Source organism: Notamacropus eugenii, chromosome 1, assembly GCF_028372415.1.
Source record: "Notamacropus eugenii isolate mMacEug1 chromosome 1, mMacEug1.pri_v2, whole genome shotgun sequence".
Taxonomy (NCBI): Eukaryota; Metazoa; Chordata; class Mammalia; order Diprotodontia; family Macropodidae; genus Notamacropus; species Notamacropus eugenii.
Genome location: NC_092872.1, coordinates 131,143,006 through 131,168,014, shown reverse-complemented (window position 1 = coordinate 131,168,014; position 25,009 = coordinate 131,143,006). Strand labels below are relative to the sequence as shown.

At 35.3% G+C, this 25,009-nt stretch overlaps 1 protein-coding gene across 5 annotated transcripts in view; it reads right to left on the bottom strand.

Moving 5' to 3' along the window:
- PIAS1 (protein inhibitor of activated STAT 1) overlaps positions 1–25,009 on the bottom strand; it is a 242,001-nt gene that overhangs the window by 49,074 nt on the left and 167,918 nt on the right. For all 5 annotated transcript variants that reach the window (XM_072615000.1, XM_072615018.1, XM_072615027.1 and 2 more), the window contains 4 exons: positions 8,316–8,400; positions 8,025–8,072; positions 5,280–5,370; positions 4,431–4,565 (listed from right to left, as the gene is read on the bottom strand). In XM_072615000.1, coding sequence (XP_072471101.1) covers positions 4,431–4,565; positions 5,280–5,370; positions 8,025–8,072; positions 8,316–8,400 — 359 coding nt within the window. The remainder of the gene's footprint in view (positions 1–4,430; positions 4,566–5,279; positions 5,371–8,024; positions 8,073–8,315; positions 8,401–25,009) is intronic.

Sequence of the window (25,009 nt, the reverse complement as noted above, 5' to 3'; positions counted from 1 at the left end):
TCACAGTGAGCTTTTGGATCTCATTTTCCATTCAGTCAATTCTGATTATTAAGGCATTCTTCTCACTGGCTTTTTGGACCTCTTTTGCCATGTGGTCTACTCTATTTTATAAGGTATTATTTTTCAGTATTTTTTTTGGGGTGGTCTCCTTTAACAGTCTGTTGACTCATTTTTCAAGATTTTCTTGCATCACTCTCATTTCTTTTCTAAATTTTTCCTCTACTCCTACTTAATTTTCAAAATTCTTCTTTGAGATTTTCCATGGCCTGAGACCAATTCATATTTTTCTTTGGAGGCTTTGGATATAGGTTGACTTTGTTGTCTTCTTCTGTTTTGATCTTCCTTGTCACCAAAATAAGATTCTATAGTCTGAATTTTTTTCTGCTGTTTGGTCATTTTCCCATTCAATAACTTTACTTTTTAACTCTTTGTTAATGTGGGGCTCTACTTTCACTGTGGAGGGCATCCTGTCCCAAGCTTCAGGGGTTTTTGTAAAGCTGTTTTCAGAGGTATTTCGAGGGACCTCTAAGTTTTCAGTTCTTCTAAGGTGGTATGATCTAAGGAGAAGCGTTTACACCTCTTCTGGCCTGTGCTCTGGTCAGTGAGTGACCACAAGCACTCTTTTCTGCCCTGGAACTGTGAGGAGGGTTCCTTCCTCTCCCCATTGCTGTCATAAGCTCTGCTACACCAGTGCTCCTCCTTGCCCCAGATCCAAGGATGAGCAAAACAATAGAGTCCTGCCTCACCGCCAGCAAAGAGACCCCTGTAATTTCCTTCTGACCAGTTGTTAGATCCCCTTACTGTGTGTGGGCTGAGAGCTCTGAAAGTACCTGCTGTTTTGCTACTGCTGCACTTCTTTCTCACCCAGATCTGACACATCTTTGTAAGTTGTCTTTGGTGTTTGTGGGTTGAGAAGTCTGGAAATTGCCTCAGCTACCAGTGATTCAGACCCCTGAGCCCTGCTCCAGGTTTGCTGGGGCCCAGTCTGAGCTGGCGCATGCTGTCCTGCACTGTTCTCGCAGCCCTTTAGACCTTTCCTGTCGACTATCCAGGTTGTCTTGGTGGAAATCTGTTTTACTCTGTCTTTGGGGGAAGGGGGAGATCTGCTGCTCTAGAACTTGTTTAGAGTCATATTTTACAGATGTTTGGAGGTGTTTGGGGGAGAGCTCAAATGAGCCCCTGCTTGTACTCTGCTATCTTGGCTCTGCCCATATGGTTATTAATACTTTCCATTTCTTCTTTTGAGAACTATTTATATATTGTTCATATATATCTTGGATACCAGACCCTTATCAGAGAAATTTGATACGAAGATTCTTTCCCCATTTTACCATTTTCCTTCTTATCCTTAGTACATTATTTTGTTTGTAAGAAACTTTTTCGTTTCATTTAATCCAAGTTATCTACTTTATTTTTTATCTCTAACTTTTTTGGTTAAGAATTCATCTCCTTAAGACTTATATGAGCTGATACAAAGTGAAGTGAGCAGAACCAGAAAAACATCATGCAAAGTAAAAGCAATAGTGTAATAATAACTACCTGTGAAAGATTAAGCTACTCTGATCAATTCAATGCTTCACAACAATTCCAAACAACTCATGATGAAAAATTTTATCCACCTCCAGAGAGATGAATTCTGAGTGTAGATTGAAGCATACTTTTTTACTTTATTTTTCTTGTGTTTTTTAAAAAACATGATTAATGTGAAAATATGCTTTGTATAACTTCATAAGTATAATGGATATTATATTTCTTGCATTGTCAGTGGCTAAGAGGGAGAATTTGGAACTGAAAATAAAAATTAAAAAAAAAAATTACCTCTTACCCACAGTTACCAAAGGATTGATTTCTTTTCTAATTTTGTTTTTATGGTATAATCTTTAACATTAAAGTTACATACACATTTAGATGGATATATACAATATGGACATACAAGATGGATATGTGTACACACACACACACACACACACACACACACACACACACACACACAAAATATAAAGTGTTGGTTTAAATCTAATTTCTGCCAGACTACTTTAAAGTTTGTGTGTGTGTGTGTGTGTGTGTGTGTGTGTGTGTGTGTGTGTGTGTGTGCACGCGCGCGTACGCGAGCGTGCGCTTTTTACTGAAGTAGTTCTCCTAAGTACTATATGCTTTTTGGTTTACTGAACACTAAGTTACTGAATTCCATTGTTTCTGCTTCTCTCTCTGTTCCATTGATCTTTCTGCTTTGTTAACCAATGCAAGATAGTTTTCATGACTGGTGTTTTATTATTCTGCATGAGAACTAGAAGTGCTATTTCCCCTTGTCACTAATTCTTTTCATTATTTCTCTTGATATTCTAAACCTTTCATTTTTCCAAATGAAATTTCTGTATTATTTTGTTGAGTTCTATAAAATATTCCTTTGATAATTTGATTGGTAAAGCTTAAAAACTACAAATTAACTTTGATATTATTATTATTATATTGGCATAAACTAGCCACAATCACTGAATACTCTCCCAGGTATTTAAATTGTCCTTTATTTAAACTTTAAGTGGTATTTTTTAAAATGCTGTTGATTTTCGAGAGTTTATTTTGTAACTTGCAATTTTGGTGAAACTATCGTCTCTGCTAATTCTCTGATTCTCATGTGTCAGTGACTAGAGATAACTCTACTTCCTATTTACCCACCTTTTTCGCCTTTAATTTCTTTACTATTGCTAGCATTTCCAGAACTATATCAAATAATTGTGGGGAAAATGGTCATCCTTGCTTTATTTTTTTATTTATTTGGAAAGCTTCTGGTGTATCCCTATTACACGTGCTATTTTCTTTTGATTGTAGATCAATTCTGTGTATACTTATGTACTAACTGTCTCCCCAGACAGATAGTCCTTTGTATTTATATTTCCAGTGCCTGGCACAGAGCAGGTACTTAATAGGTTTTTGCTGACTAACCTCAGGCAAGGCAGCAATTAATTAATAAATTAATTAATGAATCAAGTAATTAACTGAATTTTTATTAAGCATCTACTATGTGTCAGGCATGTTGTTAGGGATAAAAGATAAAAATGAAACAATCTCTGTATTCAAGAGCTTACATTCTAGTAAGGAAACTGTATAGACATATAAACATGTAAAAGGATGTACAAAGCAAATACAAAGCCATTTCAAGGGCAGGTTGTATTAGAAACTGGGGTGAATAGGAAAAAGTCTCAGGTAAGAGGTAGGGTTAAAACCAAACTTTGAAGAAAATGGGGGATTTTATGAGGCAGTAATGAGAAATAGAGCCAGAAGGTCAGTTTGGCTAGCCTGTAGAAGTATACGTGGAAGAATCACTTATAATAAGCCTAACCAGAAGGGCAAGTAGGATTTGGATTCTGAAAGGTTTTCAATGTCTTTGGATAAGTTTATATTTGAACTCAGAGGAAAGAAGGAGCTACTGGTGCAGTGACATGGTCAGATCTATGCTTTAAGAAAATCATTTTGGCAGCTGTTTATGGATAGGAGAAACCTGTAGCAGGGAGACTAATGAGGAGCCCACTGCAAGAAGGTAAAAGGTGATGAGAGTATGAATTAGGGTAGGGGACATATATATGTAGTAATGAAATTTAAACAGGCAGGGGCAAAGTGTCGATAACACTTGGTAACTAAATGGCTATCAGCAGTAAGTGAAGGAGGATAAAGAGTCAAGGATGACTATTACTCAGACATTTGGAAAAGGGGTGGGATTTGGGGGAAAGATAAGTAGTTCTATTTTGAACATGTCAAGTTGGAGGTGTCTATAGGGCATCTATGTTGAAGCAGGCAGCCAATGATGAGGGACTGGAGCTCAGGTGTAAGGCTAAACATATATAAATGGAAATCATCTGCACAGAGATAATAACTGAACCTACTAGAGCTGATGAGGTCTCCAAGTGTGAGAAGTCGGAGCAAAGATGGTCCAGACATAGTCTTCAGGACTACATACATTTAGAGGGGCAGTTAATACTGATCTGGCAAAAGAGACAGAGGATCTGTAACAAAAGTATGAAGAGGGCCAAGAGTACAGTGTCATGAAATCCCAGAGAAGAAAGTATCAAGGAGGAAAAGGGGATTAACAGTGTCATATGCTTCAGAGAAGTCAAGAAGGATAATGACTGGGAAAAGATGATAGGATTTAGCAATTAGGAGATGATTAGTGATTTTGGCTCTGACACTTGCTAGCTGTGTGAGCCTGGGAAAGTCACTTAGCTTTCTAAACCTTAGTTTTCTCATTTCAAAAACAGGGAATAATAATGCTTGTACTAGGACTTGTACTACCTACTGCTTCTGAAAGTTATTAGGAAAGTGTTTTGTAAACTTTAAAGCACCATATAAACGTGTTCCTATTACTCAGAGATGAACTCAGCCATATCAGTCCTTTTTTATTATATGCAAATTTGATAAAGCCAAAAGTTACTTACTCTTCCAATTTCTGCAGTCCAGGAAACAACAATGGTGTTTGGTACAGTTGTGGACAATCGGACAAGTGAGGTGATATTAATTGGTCGGCTGGGTCGCTTTGGTTCCACACCATTTTTGGTAGGTGGAAGATAGCCCTAAGAATAAAATTGTAAAATTTCTATTCATTCTTTCCCATACTTTCAAATGTTATTCTTTTTAAAAAAACTTTGTATACTGACGGCTATTGGATATGTTTTTTTTTCATTAAAGCCAAGAGAAGTAAATGTTTTCTTGGAATTAGATTTAAAAATTTATAGCATGATTGAATTTGAAGCCCCTGTTAAACCAATTTTTTAACATCTTCATATGCAGATTTTATGCTTAAAAATAAAAAACCCACCAAAAACTAAAGGCTTACTATGTTAAACCTGCAAGAAAGTATTACTGACTACATTTCAAAGAAATCAATAAGAGTTAAAGAATGAGAAGATACCAGGTACCAGAATTTCAGAAGAACTGAGATAATTTTTAAAAACTACACCAAACAGTTCTCTTTCCTTTAATCTCATTCTCTCAAAATGTGTTTTGATAATATGTATCCACACATTCATAAAAAGAAGTTCTTGGTTACATCTTATTCAATCAAACCTGAAATCCTTGATCTTGGCCTTTGTCTCTTTAATGTTTTCTTTCAGTCCCTACCTTGTAATAGCTTATGGTAAATGTGTTATCTATGTGTAGTTTATAGAAATGTTTTAATTGCTGACTCAGTCAAAAATTTTCATATTTAGATCATACTACTGATTAAATTCATGATGGTTTGCTTTGACCGATAAGCTGACAACACAATTTAAGAATTCTGGACTTACTGGAAGGCTACAAGGTTTCCCATTGACTTTCACACAAAGATTGGGTGGGAAATGATCTTCTTGTGGACAACTGGTTTCTGATAAACAAAACCTAAAAACATAAGAACAGATTTAATCATCTTTCAAAATTCTAACTTTATTAATATTTCGTTCAATATTCTGTTCTGTAACAGAAATCTTCACAATAGGTTGATGACCCAATAGTTTGGCTAAGAATATATGTATTTATTATGGTTTTTCAGTATCTCTCACTGATGGGAAAAAAGCTTTTAAATAATTCTATCCCCATTAGCTTCAGTGAACTAAGAATCTATATGGTTATCTTCATAACAATTCTCATCATCCTAAACTATCAGTTTCTTGAGGGAAATACTTTATACACAAGTGTGTTGTCTGCGTATAAAATATTTATGCAAGCTGTAATTGTAATAATCTTTCTGAACAACCAAATCCTATATGTGAGAGTCATATTCTTAGCTGCCTCCTGGGAACTGATTACAACAGTGTTTTCTCCTCCCCAAACTCTGCTATAGTCTTAGAAGACAGAACTATAATATTACCAAATTTTCAGTTTCCTAAGCCAATAAGGGTCTTGGGAGAAAAAAAAAAATGAGGGACCTGACAGAATAGTTTTTACAGTGATTCTCAAAGTAGTCTCAGTGACTTAAAAAACCAGCAGTGGAAGCTGTTCTATATGACAAAGTATAATTAAGCAGCTATATAATAACATTACTTCTACTGCATTCATATTTAATTGAAACAAAACATTTCAGAAACCCTTTACCTCTAAACTATGCACATGATCCTCTGGGGGGAAAAAGGAAGTATAACTACATAATAGAGTAACTCTAATTTTACTCTGTTAAATAAATTTAAGAAATGAATTATGAGGCTTACACTTTTCAATCTATTATAAGTTAACATCTCTAACTACAAAACAAACTTGCCTGTCATTCTATAATTATCAAATATTCATAGTACATTATGGAACTAACAAGGTTTTTTTAAAAGGAGATTTCTTTCCATTTATTTTTTTCCTTGCCCTGTGATAATTAATATTGAATTCATTTAACCATTTTTATCACAAATATCCTTCCCTTGAACATCCTAAGAGATCTTCTAAAAGCAAGCCATGAAACTTATTTTTAAAAATTACCTATATCATATTATCAGATAAATCTTAACACTATAAAAACAAAGTGGATAAGAAACTATTCAGCTTAGGTTCAACTAGCTAACTACAAATTATACAACCCATCACTTAAACAAATGTAAAATATGGAAAACAAATTCCCTGAAGGATGAAAGTATTTCACTGACGAGACAATCTACACGACTCTTTCTAAGGAGACAACTCAAATCTTATCAGGCTAAAAACAAAAAATCAAAACCATAGCAAGATGCAAGAAAGAATGAGGAAATAAACTAGGCAGAAGAATGCTTAAAACTATAAAGAGTTTAGAAAAAAATGGTACACAGATGAAGAGAGCTGGCACTAAACTGGAAAAACAAAGAATTAATTTCTGATAAAATTATTTATGTATTTGAGATTATTTTTTACTAGTGTTAGTCACATATAAAGTAAATGACTTACAAAAAAAGATTAACAGGTTTATTAAAAGTCAATGACTAGCTACTTAGAAGAATAAAATTCTGTTTTCTGGGTACAGTGCTGCATATAAGCCTTGTTTAAAAACAAAACAACAACAAAACCCCCCTTTACTCTTGAGCTGTTTATATCCAAACTGATCAAGCTTAGAAAAAACATTAAAGATTCTCCCTATACCTAATATCTGGCACTGTCCTAGGAATGTTCAATAATTATTAACACAATTTCCTAAGAATAGAACCAGAATATACCCATTCCTGTTCCAACTAAATAGAGGTGATTAAGCTAGAAAGTAAACAGTAAGATGACAATTATCTCTAAATATTATGGGTGTGGGTGTGGGTGGGAGAAACCTCAGTCAGTCCTTTCATTTCCTGGTCACCACACCATGTATGCACCTTACTCATTCTTGACTCCAAAACATGCCAGACCCATGAAAGTTTTCCAGTTTGGAATGCCTTCCATATCTTTCTCTGCCTCCCCAAATCCCACTACCTCCTCCAAGATGTAGTTCAGGTTCTATCTCCTTCATGAGAATTTTCCCAACTAGTTGAGCTTTTGGAGATCTCAAAAACTGTGTACTTATCTACAACACTTAATGGTGGATCATAAGAGCTGTTTCCTGATCTCTAATTGTGTTCCATATCACTTTTGTCTCCCTAATTAAAATGAGGAATAAACTCCTCAAGGGCAAAGAGATGTCATTTTTTCCTTTTCAGTTCTTCAGAGAATCCAGCACAATATTATAAATATGGTACTGCATTGACTTAATAAATAGTTACTGATTGACTGAAAATGTGGTACCAGGTGGTTTATATGGACAAGAATATTTATACCAAGAAGATAAACTGCATATTACAACAACACAAATAAAATTGTATGAATAAAGAAAACTGGTAGCCATAGCATCCATTTTGGAAAACATCCTATCAGGTTTAGCAAAAAATATCAAGTGTTTGACATGGAGTCTTTTAATTGTACTATGTTTAGTTTGTTGATTGTACATTTTATCCCCACTTTCAGTATAATTTCTACCAGACAGATAAATACCCCTAAAAACTTCATTTACACATTTTTTTACTTTACGTATTATCTTCTAAAGTACCAAAGTATTTTATACTATAATTAAGACATACCTTAGCTGGACCTGTACTGTGAAGTCACATTTAGTCCCAGAAATATCCCTAGAAAATACAGATCAGAAACAGAAATATTATAGTATATGATTGTGAAAGTGAAAAAGGCACTTGTTTCAGTAAAAGTTTGCTGAACAAACATCAGAGAAATAACGCTTTTCTAGTCTCTACAGCATGGGTTAGGCTAAGTGTACTTGAAACTCATCCAATACGCAGCATGCTGTAATCACATCTTAGACTCAATAAGGAAATCAAATGTCATATTGTAAGTTACATTAGAAGACAACTTACATGGAACTACTGATTTGTTGCACTTGTTGTGGAGTCAATGCAAACGCAAAACAGGTTTCTCGAAAACGTTGACTGTTGTCTGATGCTAAAGAAAGAAAAAATTATAGTTTTAATCACCTTCATGTACATCAGCAAGGAAGACAGAAAAAATAACTCCGATGTTCCCTCAATAGATTAAAATGTTTAAGTTGTAAACAAAGTACTTAAAACAAAAACAATGCCTGAGCCATAAAACTGGACTAAAGTAGTAAAAGACTGTTTCTACTAGCTTTGAAAAAAATCAGAATCACAACAAAATATTGAAATTTAAATTCAGAAAATATATTGTTAAAAAAACACTAACAAGACATAAAAGATACTGCTTTACAGACATATGTGTACTCATATACACGAGCATAAAATGAAAAAAACTGCCACTAAAAATTTATATAACCTAATGGTGAATAAGAAGTAGTTGATTTTTGAAGCAAACTTTTTAGAATAAGAAAGAAATCTTAAAATTAATTCAGCTCAGATTATACCTGGTCCTTAAGACAAATAAAAATTTTGTTATTTCTCCTCCTACAATATAATGCGAAGGCAGCTGTTTCTAAATTTTAGCCATAATCACTATCTTAAATATAAGATGTATTACTACATCTTATGGAAGAAGGAGGCTCAGGGAAGTGAATGAAAGGCTAAGACACAGGTATTTTAAAGGGATAAAATATCATTGACAGGTAACCAGTTCCAATCCAAGCTATGGCTATAAAAACACAAAACAGATTCTATCTCAAAGTCATTCAGTAACTGGTTGTTTATATTTTTCTAATTTATAACAACAGAAAGAGGCCACAGAACACTCTAGACTGACAAATTTCTTAAAGTTCACTTGTTAAAACTGCAGATTAAACAGAGAAGATAGCCAATATGCAAAAGTTAAATCAGAAATTTTATCTTTCTCTGAACTCCCTTTTTCTGAAGAAGTACTGGTCGTGGTGTTTTTTATTAAGCAACTTCCTATTCTATTAGTCAACAAACATTTATCTAGCATTCAGTATAAACGGAATTGTGTTAGGTGCCAGGGATACCAAAATGGAAAATAAAAAAGTTCCTACCACTGAGGTGCTTATAAGTTAATAAAGGGAATAAGGCTTGAGCGCAAATTACTATTACGTAAAATATGATATACATAAAGGAGGGGCTCAGACAAAGTGCTATAAGAAATATGAATAAGTTAGCACTTTCACTTGGGGATGGAGACTATAAGAAAGATTTCATGAAGGAAATCTAGGCTTTGAAGTCAAGGAAGGATTTCAACACATAGAGATAAGGGAGGACTACAGGTAAAGGAGGACTGCCTTCCAGAATAAGTTACATGAATGCATGGAGATGAATTTTAGAGGATGATATCAATAGCAGGATTGTACAAGGCATGAAGCAAAACAGTGGGAAATCAAGCTAGAAAGGTAGGGTACAGTATACCATATAAGGCTTTTAAAGGCAGATGAAAGAATTTATATCGTATTCTCAAAAGCAAATAGGAACCAATAAAGATTTTTAACTGGGGAGGTGATAAGGTAAAATTTATGCATTAGGAAGATTATTTTGGCAGCTGGATAAAGGGTGTATTTAGGGGAGAGAAGGAAAGAAAGGAGGGAAATTAATAGGTTCCGCTTCTACTTACACTTTCTAGAAAGGAAAAAAATGCCCCTGACATAGGAAGAACTATTTTAGATCTGTGACAGTTTGATTTTATAAAGAAAAAAAAATCTCTCCATATATACTCCAAACATTTGATTCCACTCATGATCAACATTCCCTAACAATTAGCACCACAACATATACTCACAGAAAAACAAAGAATAAAACATATATAAATGTGTCACTATAATAAAGTACAAATGATCTCAGGCTTTTATAATTTCAGTGTAGAAACACATTTTTAAAAAGCTGCGTTTATTTTGCTATTTTCTTATAAACCAGAATTTTGTTTGGTGACCTAGGTAGGATTTAGAGAAAACAGCAGGACGTGTGGGTCTGAGTTTATTAGTACACAAACAACTTTCACAAGGTCCTTCACTGAAGTGAAATGCACTTAATGTCTAGTTTCAAAGATATAAACATAGAAACAAAAGACAAGCCTGCAATAAAGCAGATCTTATTGGTAAGGCAAAAGAAATATCAATAACCAGCCTGGACTTTCAAACAGGCCCCATTTTAATTGTGCAAAGACTTCAATATAATCTAGCAAGCCAAGCTTATTTTAGATCTTTGGCTCTGTTCCTAGATCAGTACTAAAATAATGTCACAAGTACAAAAATTCTTATCACTTCTATGGCAAAATTTCTGAGCCCTTTCAATAGATACTATCAGAATGAGGCTAGGAAGTGTATACATTTTTCACACTCTCCCACTTTGCCTCCTTACCATGTGCACTAGATTCCATGAGTAGCTTTAAAGTAATAGGTTTGAAAAATGAATGTGCCTTGCCATACAAAATGTTTTATATACTAGGACTAAGTGTTTGGTATAGAAGGCACAGTGCAGTTTCAAAGATATCACTTCCTCTCTATTGTCCTAATACATTTAGTAAACCTTCCTTTTCTTTTTTTCACTTGCTACTTTTCTTCTTCCTGACCTTTTCTACGCATATACTTTCGCTTTCCTGAGCAATCTTATTCACTCCCACAGTTGCAAAGACCATCTCTTAAGTCATTTATCTCCAACACTAACCTTTTTCTTTCTTATTCTCTTTTCCCCTAAACCTGATCCTACATTCTGACTTCACGTTGTCAGTGGTAACAGTGTTTATCTAGTTTTGCAAGGTTAAAATGTTGGGGTTATCTTAGGCTTTTACATCTGTACTTCTCACATCTAGCAAGTTAACACATATCATCAGTTTGATTGCTGCAACATATTTAATACCAGTTCCCTGCTCTCTTGTTCTATTGATACAATTCCAACAGAGAAAGGAACAGATACACAAAAGACTGTAGTAGCCTTCTCAAAGGGCTTATCTCCACTCCAATCCATCCTCCATACTGTTGTTAGACTAACTGTCTTAATGCAAAGAACTGGACATGGCTATCACTAGTTCAGCTACACCAGTTCTTCCCATATCAAGAAGGTCTTAATAGTATCAAACACTCTGTCCAAAAACATTAGAAGAGTTCTCTGTTGTCTCCTAAGTAAAGTTTCATTGCCAGACACTTTAAGCTCATCTACAATTTGGTACCATCCTACTTTTTTTCCAACTTATCTCCTCCTACTCTCTTCCATGAATCCTATGTTCTGAGAGACTCAAATCTACTCCATCTTTTATCATAATTTTGTGCAGTTGCTGGAGTTAAGTCTTGTTCTCCTGAGTTTAGTTTTCCTGTAAATCACATAATTTCAGGGAAATAATTTTTATTATTATAACACTAGGTGTTTTACAGAATACAGATGGATGCAACCAATCAGAATCCCTGAATTCTGGAAAGTCCCAAAATCTTAAAAATAGTAACTACTAACAATAGTAACTTTATGATAAAAACCCTTTATAAATCTCTTATCAGGGTTCTTGTGCCTACTGAGGGGGCCCTGGACTCGATTTGTTCTGTAACTGCATGCTATGCTAATAAATCACATACCTCAGACTTTGTTTTCTCAGTTATTATAAACTACTCACAACACAAGTCAACTGGACTTGAAACCTTCATTGAATGAAACCTACTATTATCGATCCCTAGATTTTTTTTGACCCCAAACATAGAACATATAGACCTCTCTCCAAGCTGACACTGACCCATTTAGTTACTGTTCTTTGGGTTCAGACTGGTCGTTCAACTAGTCCCAAATGTATCTAATTGTGCTATAATTTAGCTTATATCTGTTTTGTTAACAAGGACAGAATTAAAGACTGTTAAATGGGTTGCTGAAATGAGAGTATTCTGTATCTATAGTATTTTCCTAATCTCCCTGTCATGTCACTATGTCAACAAAGTAACAGTTGGTCTAGCATGACCTATACTTGAAGACGAACTGGCTCTTTGTAATCAGCACTTCCCTTTAAAATGTTCACAAAGTATCCCTTTTAATAATAAGTTCTAGAATTTTTCCCGGGAAAGAAATCAAACTCACTGGCCTGCAGATGTCATTTTCTTTTAAGAAAATCAGGATGTTTGCCCTTTACTCCTATAGCATCTTTCCTATTCACTCCAATCTTTTAAAGATTACTGGCAGCAGCTTAGCAATCGACATATGCTTATTTAAAATTTTCAGTTGTTTAGCTGTTCTTCAGTCTTGTCTGATTCATTTGGGGTTTTCTTGGCAAAGTTGTTTCTATTTTCTTTTCCAGCTCATTTGACAGACGAGGAAATTGAGGCAAACAGGGTTAAATGACTTGCGTGAAGTCACATAGCTAGTAAATGTCTGAGGTTACATCTGAACTCAGAAAGGTATCTGACTCCAGGCCCAGTATTTTATCCACTGTGCCATCAAGCTGCTTGTTTAAATTTAGATGTAAATTTTTGAAATTTAACTTAAATTTTATATCATCAACTTAGGACTATTCTTCCACTTGTTTACACATCACTGTAAAGCAGTATCACAACATAAGCTTTTGTTTTAAAGACTGATGAAACGGAGGCATCTCTGAAACCTTGTTTTGTTTTTCCTTATTACAAGTGTTGAGAAGAAGTTTAGGATAGGTTATCAATTCAATTATTAAGTTCTCTGTGTTGATTAATAAAGTTGGGTCTCATCCCTCTTTCCTTCAGGACGACATTCTAATTGAGGGAGATGTGAAATGTACAAAAACAATTATAGACAAAAGAGGTCTAAATGTGTTATTATACAGGTCCAAAACAAAGTACTTTGTGAAACTGGGTGGGGAGTACAGGTTGGAAGAGTATTATTCGTAAGACTGGATCAGGAAAAGATTAACGCAAATAGTATGTGAGCAGGAACTTCTAAGATGTACAGAAATTTAAAAGACTGAATTGGGGGAAAGAGAACATTCCAGGAACAAGGATAAAAGGCACAGACGTGAACAAGCACAAGGTATATTCAGGGAACAGAGATTTGCTCAGTTTAGCTAGAGAATAAGAAACATGGAATAGAAGAGAATGATGTGGCTTGCAATGTGGACAGCTGGTCATGCAGAGCCTTGAATATCAGGTAAAGGTAATGGAAAAGAAAGACTAGAAGACAACAACATTTCAACACACACAGAAATAGTGTAGGTGTAAGAGGAGAAATATGCTTAGTTTTGAACGTTTCTAAATTCAAGGTGCTAATGAGTCTGGGTAGAGCTGCCCTATAGGCAGCTGGGAGATAAAGAATGGGAAGTTAGCTTTCTAGTATCAGTAACAAGAATAACAAAGGATACTTATATAGAACTTGAAAGTTTGCAAAATGTTTTACATGCATCATCTCAAGGTTCAAAACAACTTGGTGCTGTAGTTACTACTGGTATCATTCTCATTTTATACAAGAGCAAACTAAGACTCAGAGAAACTAATCTGTCCATGATCATCCTGCAATTAAGTGTAGAATGTGGAGCCTGGGTCTTCAACTCCAAGCCCAACTCTCAATTTACTTTAAGTTTATGCTAGAGTTGAAGCCAAGATACAAATAAAGGGAAGGAAGAGCCAAGGGAACACCTACCTTATGCAGCGTAGAAAATGATGAATTAGCAAAGAAGAGAGCAGCAACAATTAAAAGATAGAAGGTGAACTCAGAGAAAGGCTTTCAATACCAGACCACCTAGAAACAGAGCTCCATGACTGGAAGAGAAGTCAGTCAGAGGCCATCTCGTTCAACTGTCTTAGAGTTGAGGAAATTAAACTGGGAACAATAAGATCAAGGGGAACTGGAATGACAGAGTAACCAAAAAGGAGGGGTGACTAGCTATTTGCGGCAGGAGGATCAAAGAGTACTGAAAAAGTGGATTCAGTGATTTTATAGTTCTTGATTACCCTTCTTAAAAAAAAGTTTTCATATTCTTTAGGACAAAATACTAGGCTCAATAACATGCCTCCCTCAGTAACTATGCCTTCTCATAGAAATCTCTTTTGTAACTAAGTCAATTTAGGCAAAACATATTGGCACAGGGGTGACTATTATTACAGTGTCTCATTCTGCAGCACTCATTATCTCTATCTCTTTACCAAAACTTCTCTGGAAACGAGATTGATCATTACATTGATCTAAATCATGATGACTTAGGAAAGTCTTCTCTTTCTTTACTGTGATTATCATATATATTGCCATCCTGGATCTGCTTACTTCATTCTGCATCAGTTAAAACAAATCTTCTCAAGTTATTCTTAAGTTCTCAGATTTCTAATTTTTAATGGTACAGTAATATTTCATTACATTTATATACCTCAATTGTTTAGTCATTTCCTGATCTGTGGGCACCCATTTTATTTTACAATACCTCTGTGACACAAAAAGTATTGCTACGAATATTATGATATATGATCAGTCAGTTAATAAGCACTAAGTGCCTACCTATGTGCCTGGTACTATGCTAAACATTAGGGATACAAAAAGAGGCAAAAGAGACACTGCCCACGAGGAGCTCACAATCTAATGCGGGAGACAACAAATTAATATGATTATATAAGCTATATACACGATAAAGAGGAAGCAAATAAGAGAGGGAGGGCACTAGAACTAAGAGGGGTTGGGAAAGACTTCCTGTAGAAGGTGGGATTTTAGATGTGACTTAAAAGAAGCCAGGGAAGACAGGAGGCAGGATGTTCCAGGCATAGGGGACAGTCAGAAAAAATGTCCAGAGCTAAGAGACTGAGTGTTCAATTTGTGGGATAGTCAGGAGGCCAAGTGTCACTGGACTGAAGAGTACATGCTGGGTAGTAAGGTGTAAGACAACTGGAAAAGCAGGAGAGGGCTAGGTTATGAAGGGCTTTGAATGCCAAATAGAGCATTTTGTATTTGATCCTGGAGGCAACAGAGAACTCCTGGGGCAATTATTAAGGGGTGTATGGTGTATGTGTGTGCGAGAAGGAGAGTGAAAGACAGAGTGAGAGTGAGTGAGAGAGAGAGAGAGAGACAGAGATCGAGAGACGCAAACGTGTGCTTTAGGAAAATCACTTTAATGGCTGAATGGCAGAAGAATTAAGAGTAGGGAATGACAAGAGGCAGACCCACCAGCAAGCTATTACAATAATCTAAGCATGAAGTGATGAGGGCCTCACTAACGTGGTGGCAATATCAGAGGAGAAAAGGGAGCATATTTAAGAAACACTGCAAAAAGGAAAGAAACAGACCCAGCAATAGATCAAATGTGGGGAAGATGGAGGGGTGAGAGGCAGTGAGGATTCTCGGATGACTCTTAGATTGGGAGCCTGAGGGACCAGGAGAATGCTGTTGCCCTCTACAGTAACAGTGAAGGTAGCAGGTCAGGATAGTTTGAGAGAAAAGGGAATGAGTTTAGTTTTGGACATATTCAGTTTAAGATATCTATAGGACATCCACTTTGAGGTGTCTGAAAGGTGGTTGGAGATTTGAGATTAGAGAATAGCAGGGAAGTTAGGGTAGCATAGGCAGATTTGAGAATCATCAGTATAAAGATGATAATCAAATCCATGAGAACTGATGAGATCACCAAGTGAAGTACTATAAAAAGGAGGGAGAAGAGAATAAAATCCAGAACAGAACCCTCTGGGATACCTACAAATGAGAATTCAACAAAGGAGGCTGAAAAGGAGTGGTCAATTAGGTAGAGGGTGTGGTGGTTAGGCAGGGATATTTTGGTTTAGAAAGTTATAGAGCTGAGCTGTAGGGAAGGAGATTGACACACTTTTTCCAGAGCAATCAGAGCTGATTTGATTATTGTTTCAGCAATTAAGAGTTAATTTGATTATTGTTCCAGAACTAGAAAACTGTAAAGAGGGTGAGGTGACATGGTAAATGTATAAGAATGGTGAGAAATCACTCCGGTTCAGGTAGTAGGTGACTGAGGTATCTTATCTATCACTGAGGTGACCTATCAAGGTATTGAGGCTGTAGCGTGAGAATTCTAGATATGATAAAGAGTTTTGGAAGTATGGTAGTTGAAGAAAAGTTCTTGGAGTAAAGAATTAAATTGAGCTCTTATAAGTAGTGTTTCAAAAGTATAATTAAGCATTTGCCTCAAAAGCCTAGAATTTCTAAGTTGGTCTATTATGAACATAAATTCATGCTATGGGTAGTTCTGAAATATGTAGTATTTGTACTAGATAAAACGTAGTCTTTCCACTCTGTTGGGCCATAGTTCAAATCCTAATACTTTTTCCTTTGTGCTTCACTTAAGAAAGGATAACACTACAAGTAGATTTGAAAATGACTGTCAACTTATGTGTAAATATCTATATGTTTAAATAACAAAATTTAACAGTAGATTATATTTAAAAAGTGCTAACAAGAAAGGTGGTGGCAAGTGTTTCATGAACTTGTGGCATTACTTAACTGAATATATTAGAAACTGGGTAGTTTTCTTTTTTTTTGGCATCAATCTCCCCCTTTAGGTTGTATCCCCAGCACTTAGCACAGTTCCTGATACAAAGTTAATGCTTAATAAAGGTTTCAAACAAATTCCTTACTTTCTGGGGCTAAAAACTGGATAGTTCTAAAAAAATCTAGTCTATTATTACCATGCTGACTGGCATGCAGTCAGTATATTGCACAACTGAATGTTATATTTTCTTTTGGTATTAACTGGTTTTCTACTAGAAGGCTATCATAAAACCCAGCCATCAGACCCTTTTTTGCTACTTGCCTGGCCAGCCCCACTTCTGCGCCTAATGGCCCCAAAATATATGACTGCATATCAATCCAGCATGATGACTATATGCCAGGCACTGTGCTAAGTGTACAACCTAAAGGGGAAAGACAACATATAGAAGGAAGCTGGAAAGCTGGGGGGAGGGTTATATGAGAAGTGACATCATCATGGTGTACCCAGTGCAAAGGCATGATGTTCTGTGGAATTCAAGCCAAGCAGAACTTCTAATGGAAAATACAGATAGTTGGAAAGTTCAGACCACAGCCTTCTTAAAGTCTGAAGATTGCAAAGCTTCTAGCCCCTAGAGGTTAGCCTTCAACAAATTTTGGAATTACTCAAGAAGAGGAGCTCTAATGAAAGCTGGCCCTAAGGAATAAGGAGGTGAGAATCCCACTATACTTTGGCCTAGTCAATCCATCAATAAACATTTATTGATGTCTGTGTTGGGCTTTGTGCCAGATATTAGGAAGAGAGATACACAAAATTAAGTAATTTCAAGATGTTTACATTCTAGCAAAGGTATGTACATAGTATATACAGTATCCATGTGGAAATAACCACAGATGGAGCACTGTATTCATGTCTGAGTACCACAAAATAAGGACATGGATGCCCTAGAAAATATCCAGAGGACCATTAAGGGTCATATGAGGACTGGATGAAGAAAAGACGATTATTTAGCTTAGAAAAAAAAGGCTGGGAGCGGAGGCAGGAGGTCATAGAGTGGATCACGTCTCGATAGGTCTTCATGTTTTTGAAGAACAGTATCTGAATAAGGGTTTGCTCCTAAACATAAATCTATGAAGGAGGATGCTGCGAAGACAGAAATGCAGACAATCATAACAATCAGAGCTTCCAAAAGAGAAATGGACTGCTTTAGAAAGAAGTGAGCTCCTCTTCACACCAACCACCTGTTGAGTATGGGTTACATATCTAATGGCTGATGAAGTTTCTGGTTCTGTATGTTACAGATGTTGTTTCTGCCCTTAATTATAGGAACGAATATAAAACTTGTTTACCCTAAATTATTTTTGCTAAATTTTATCTTGAAATCTGCTGCCTCAAAGATGTTAAAAACACCCAAAATACAAATTTCAAAAGTACAAATGCACATATTCAGTAATATTCTATATTTAGTGTTCATTATACTACCATATTTATATGTGGTATATCAGTCAAGACAGTGTACAACATTTTAGTGCTGAGTAAGCCACTTTTTTAGTTTTTGTTGAAGAAAAATTAAGTTTTTTTAAAAAAAAGCCAGACTTTTAATCACTGGTAATCTGACTGCCTATATTGATAAAAATCATGCATGACAATTTTTTAAATGGATAAATATGGAAGTTAGTACATTAAAGATTTGAAGACTAATGTTTTTGGATGGGTATATGAGATTCACTTTCCCCAAAACAGTAAAAAATATTCCATTACAGAAAGATGACTATTTTGAGCTTTTAGTGCTGGTGGTGAGGTAGAACAGAGAATATTTTTAGAGAAGTATGTAACCACTTATTTTAGTACAGTGTTTATTTTACATAGAACCTTAACCTTATTTGTCTTATACTCTATAGCCATTTTTTTAGAATATTTTTGAACTTTTTATTCTATCAAGCCAATAATTTCTTCACTCTTTTTAATCCAAGTGTACTTTGCTATGAAGCTTATGCAAAACTATTTTAAAAGGTCCACATAGTCAGTTAAAGGTTTTTCCAGTAGTAATGTATGCCTATGAGAGTTGGACTATAAGGAAAGCTGAGTACCACAGAATCAGCACTTTCGGATTGTGGTACTGGAGAAGCCTTTTGAGAGTCCCTTCGATGATGGCATATCACTGGAAGGACAAATACTGAAGCTGAAGCACTATGGTCACATAATCAGAAGACAGGACTCACCGAAAAAAGACCCTGATGTTCAGAAAGACTGAAGGCAAAAAGAGAAAGGAATGATAGAGGATGAGATGGACAGAGAGTATCATAGAAGCAATAAACATGAGCTTGGAGAGACTTTGGGAGACAGCAGTGGATAGAAGGGCCTGGCATGCTATGGCCCATGGGGTCACAAGTCAGACATGGCCGAACAAATGAACTTTTAAAAAGACCAATGTACTGCATTTTCTTTCACAACATGACTAATATAGAAATATGTTTTATATGACTGCACATGTACAACATATCAAATTGCTTGGCATCTTAGGGAAGGGAAAAGGGGGGGAGTGGGGAGGATTTGGAATCAAAATTTTTTAAATGAATGTTAAAAATTGTTTCCACACATAATTGGAAAAAAATAAAATACTATTCAAAAGAAAGACAAAAGTACATATTTTTCCCTGCATAGTTGTATATTTAGAACTTGATCATAACATAATTATCACAGGCCTAAGTCTTTTCTTATGGATAAAATTTAAATAACTGATACCAGTGGCAAAAATAATGTATCCCCTCCCTTTCCCCAAAATGACTGAGGTGAATCTGGGTGAAGGAGGGTTAAAGTTGTTTGTTTTGTTGGGGGATTAAAATTTAAATATAAGAACCTGAACTACTAGGCAGCTAGGTGGTATCACAGATAGAATTCTAGACTTGGTTCAAATTCTGCCTCAGACACTCAACTAGCTCTATCACCCTAGGAAAGTCACTCATTGCCCAACCTCATTGTAAAATGGGGTTAATAATTGCACATACTTCCCAGACTTGTTGAAAGGACACGATGCGATAATATATGTAATGTGCTTTGTAAACTACAAAGTTCTATGTTATCTACTATTATTATAAAAAATTTCAAGGGTACTGCAGGATTCCCCTCCAGGGTCAAATGGTATTTGATTCTCTAGTGCACTTCAAAGGATCATTATCTCATCTTTTTAGAGGTAGAGATTCCCATTTGTACTACTCTTATTATCTGTCTTCTTGCAAATTCTCATCATAGGATCATAGACCTACAACTGGAAGTGATTTCAGAGATGATCTAGATCAACCTCCTTATTTTACAGATAAGGAAACTGACGCTCAGGGAGGTCAGTCACACAAGTATTAAGCTTCAGAGCCACGAATTGAATGCAGGACTTCTAACCCCTAAGCCAGTGCTCTTTCCACTATACTATTACTATATATACTCCTTTGAGGAGATCTACCCAAGGTAGTGAGGACCTTCTCCTTGATCTCTCACCATTATGTGATTAAAACATGGGCTGTCATGTCATTCACTCTTGCTATGTAACTACTGTCTTTACTGCTTGCAAATTTTGTTGATGTATTTTATACCAATTCATCATCTGTAATGTTTATACCTGCTATGTGTGTTTTCGTTGTCCTTTGGATGTGCCCTAACTTTTATTTCTCAATGATTGTTTTTCCATCATGTCTAGATATACAGTATTACTGCAAGGACTTTGGTATTTAAAAGATGGGTTTTGTATTAGGGCAATGCTTCAGGGGACTAAAAACACATCAGTTTCTAAACAAAATCCACCCTTCATTCTTCTACCTTTTCAATTCTAGATAAAGAGTCAGAAAAGAGTACTAATTTCATAAGATATAGTCATCTGAGGAAATCCAGGAACTAGATGGAGAAGTATTAATACAGAGAGCATTTGGGTCAACAGAGGAGGAAAGAAGCAATATTATCATCAGAGTATACTATCGACCACTTGGACAGGAAGAAGAAATAGAAGATAATTTTGGGGAAAAGATAATAATTCTGTTAGAGAAGTGTGATCAAATAGTGAATGGAAGACTTCAATTCCCTGGATTTTGATAATTATTTTCTCTCTAAAACCTAGCTGTTCATATCTTGACTCAATGATAATTTTATCTATCGGAAAGTAGAAAATTTAACAAGGGGAAATTTTATTCTGAATCTGATTCTCACTAACAGAGAAATTGTTGCTGAATTGGAAATGGTGATAACCATGGGTGAATTTGACCATTCTAAATTTAGTGCGTTATAATTTCCCATTCTTTTTCTAGGAGTAGTCTGATAGGCACTTTAGATTTGAAAAGAACAGATTTCAGAGGAAGGTTAGGTAGGAGCCCATATGGATTAAAAGTCTAGAAGGAAAGTTGGGCCATGAGGAACGGGAAGCTTTCAAAAATGAAATTCTGAAGAAACAGAAACAATTCTAATAATGATTTTTTTTTAAAAAGGAGAATTTTCTAAAGAGACTAATGTAGATACATAGGAAACTCACAAATGGATTAATTTTAAAATATGGAAACAAAGACAGGTTGTAGGCATTAAATACAAAGATCAGACATGATCTTAAAAGTACTTAGTACTGTTAGTACTAAGGCTCATAATGAACCAAGGTTGAAAAGGAAAACTAAAGACAAGAAAAACTATTTCCTTAGCTATACTGGGGAAAGAAGAGAATCACAGGGATGGGTGAATAGGGCAGCAACAGATGACAGAAGGCAATGTGGTTACTTTCTTATTTTGTTTCTATTTTCTTTGCTAAAGAGAATAGCCTCTGGTCTGTAAAGAGAAGAATAAATATGGTCAATAGTTGATACACAGTGTAAATAAGGAGATAATAAGAGAATATTCAGCTATCATTGATAAGTTCAGGTCATCTGCCCCAGATGACTGAATCTGAAATAACTGAAGGGTTGGCAGTTATTACTGACGAGCTACTCATCTTATCTTTGAAAGACAGTGAGGAAGATAAGATATACTGTGGCACTAGAGAAGGGCAAATATCTTGGTTTAAAAAAGAATAATGAAGCCTGCAAACTCTAGGCCAGTCATCTTGACTTCTCTTTTTGGCTAAATTCTAGAAAACAGCATTAAAGAGATAGTTAGGAAACATTTTAAAAAAGAATAAGTGGTCTCAAAGAGTCATTATGTTTTCATCAAGAACATATGCCAGATATTATTCAGATGAATAGAGATTTAACCTATGCATGCAAGTATTAAAACTAATTTTGTCAATAAGTTGAATGAACTTTCATTACACAAAGATAAAAAAAACAATAATTATTCCCCAAAAGGAGAAATGGTAATAGGTTATGTAGATAATAGATAAAAATAAATGTTGAAATATCATAGGCAAAGGGATACTACCTATGTGTTTTATCCAAATTCAATTTTGTAGTTGTTTATTAATATTTTCATCTTCTATAGTTTGAACTGAATTGACAGCTACAAGTAAACCTGACTGTGCTCAAAGTAAAGTTTTTCAGAGTGATATTAGAAAAAATTTCCGTCTTACATGAAGCATTTCCTCAGAATTCCAACAGTGCAGTATCTATTAATTCTGATGTCATTGACTTCTTTTATTTACAGTTAACATTCTACAGAAAGCAGGGAAAAATAATTTTAAAACGTATAAATATCATAAGAAGACTAGATTTTGATCTTCTACTTTCTTGGGAGTAAAAGCAGCACTGGGAATATGAAAACTGTTCACAAAAGGTAGGGGCTAAATGTTCCCTCTAAATTCTAACCAGTAGAATTTTCTTAGGTAAAATACTCATAGAACTTTATTCTGGGTAGGATGAGAGGAGAAGCCTTAAAGTATGATTCATTTCTATTATGAAGAATATCTTTCAGATTGAAATTATATCAGGTATTTAATATGCCCATTATTTTTATAATTCTTGGCAGATATGTTTTCAAGAAAGTCAATTTAAACGTGGAAAAATGGTTAACATAACGACTACAGCAAAAGTACCTTTTGTAGAAAGCACATAGCTATATAACATGGAAACAGATTAATGGAATCTATTCATTTACTACAATTATCATGGCATTAATATCACTTAAAACTATTTCAAAGATAATGTGAAGTAACTTACCATTCAATATGTTGTGATATGTTATCAACATACTTATCGACATGTGTTATCAACATGCCATATGATGATCTTTAATAGTATGGTGACTAGTATACAACATTTACCATTTAAAAGAGAAATAAGAGCATCGCTTTCTTGTGGGCTAGAAAATTTCTCAAGTTCCTTCCAGTTTTAAATAGTAAAGACTTTCAGGAAAGAATCAAATGTTCTCCTAGATTATACTAGAAATTCTCTTTCCTTTTGGCCAATTTCTGCTAATTTTGGGGTAGGTCTTCTGATTTTTTTTCCCCCATTCTGAGCTCCTAGGTTACTTAACATATAAATTTGAGTTTATTTCACTTCCTTCATATTTTTGGTGCTTTAGATTTTGCTAGGCCCTCACTGATTTTTAAAGAATACATCTTATTGGCACTATCAGTTTAGATGGCTATGTGAATGGTCACAGAGACTCCACAACTCCAACACACATATTCCAGCAAAGATCTAAAAAGAGCATTAGGCCAAATAATTACAAGAAATTCAAAGAGAGACTATAATAAATGCCTTTAACTAGCTGAAAATAGCTAGAAGTCCAAGTTCTAGAAGAGACTTTCCGAGAAGAAAGTGATCAGGAGCTAAAGTGAATAAGATGAAAGTCCCAAATCTCTGACTGGTATGCTTCAGGAGTACAAAAAATTAGAAGCACTTTGGAGCTGAGATACTTCAGAGAGCTGTGAAAACCACGACATTCCTGACTGCAAATGGTTAGGGGTAGTTATTATGTAGGATTGGATGGGGAAGTAGGAATGGGGAAAGGACCTGAAACTTACAGAAAAAATGTCAGTAGCAGAAACCCAAGAAATTTCAGTAAAGAACAAACAGGGCCCAAGCAACCCACTCAAGAATACAAGAGGATGCAGGGACTAGCCCAGGCACAAAGTCCAAATCAAGACTTGACACTGGAGATATAAGTAAATAGATAAAGGCACTTAATGCCATCATAGTAGGTGCTTAATGAATGTTTGCTTACTTCACTTGAAAGAAATATTATGAACCTAGAAACACAAATGAGGCACATGAAGAGAGCAGATTCACAGCAACTGTGAACAGAGCTTCAGAGAGAAAAGTACATGTGTGGTAGCAATAACAACCCTATCAAAGAATGCTTCAAATCACTAATAATTAATATTTCTCCGTTAGTGACTTGGAGTGTTTTTTCATGTGACTGATCATATTTTGACCATCTACTTACTGGGAAGAGGTTCTTGATAAGGCCATAGGTTTTAGGAGCTGGAAAGGTCATCTAGTTCAATGCCCTCACTCTGCAGAAAAGGAAATTGAAGCCTAAAGAGGACGTGGCTCGACCAAGAATCATACAGAGGCAGGATCTGAACTGAATGCAGTGCTTTTCTTCCTGTTCCTTGCTTAATTTCTTCCTGGTACTCTTGAAGTCTCTGCAAACAACTCTGAGGTTCCACCTTATATCCAGACTGCTGGAACACGCATATTAATATATTGTTGGTAGAGTTGTGAAATTGGTTTAGTTGTGCTGGAAAACAATTTGGAATAATAGAAAATTCACTAAACTATATCTATACTTTGACCCAGAAATACTGTCCTCTATTGGCATATCCTAAGCAGGTACTTTACTATGCGTATGTTACAAAATTTTTTTCTTTTTTCTCAACAAGAGGAAAGGGTCTGAGGAGAGCAAGCTGGGGGAAGGCATAAGGTTGCTAAAAAAGAAAGAGGGTCATTGAAACACACTTTTGAAATGCACGGAAGAGAACAGAAGGAAAGCCAGAAGGAATCATAAGACAAGCAAGACAGCTTTAAAAGTAAAATGAGTTTATTATATATTTTAAAAGAGCTAAGATTTTTATTACCTCCCTGCAACATGTGTATAATAGAACAAAAAGTCCTTAACGTGCTTATACATGCTGCTAACTGGATGCCAGTTCTCCAACTGTTTACAATTTAAAAGCAACACAGATGCAGATATTTTAAAGAGTATACAAACAACACATAAAAGGATAACGGACATAAAGTACTTATACCTTAGGCAGACCACTGGTAAGTACATTTTAAGAATGAAAGTAAAAGATAAATTTATATGACTGAATGACAACTAGAGACAATATCTGAAATAAGAGAGGAAATGTAACAGGAAG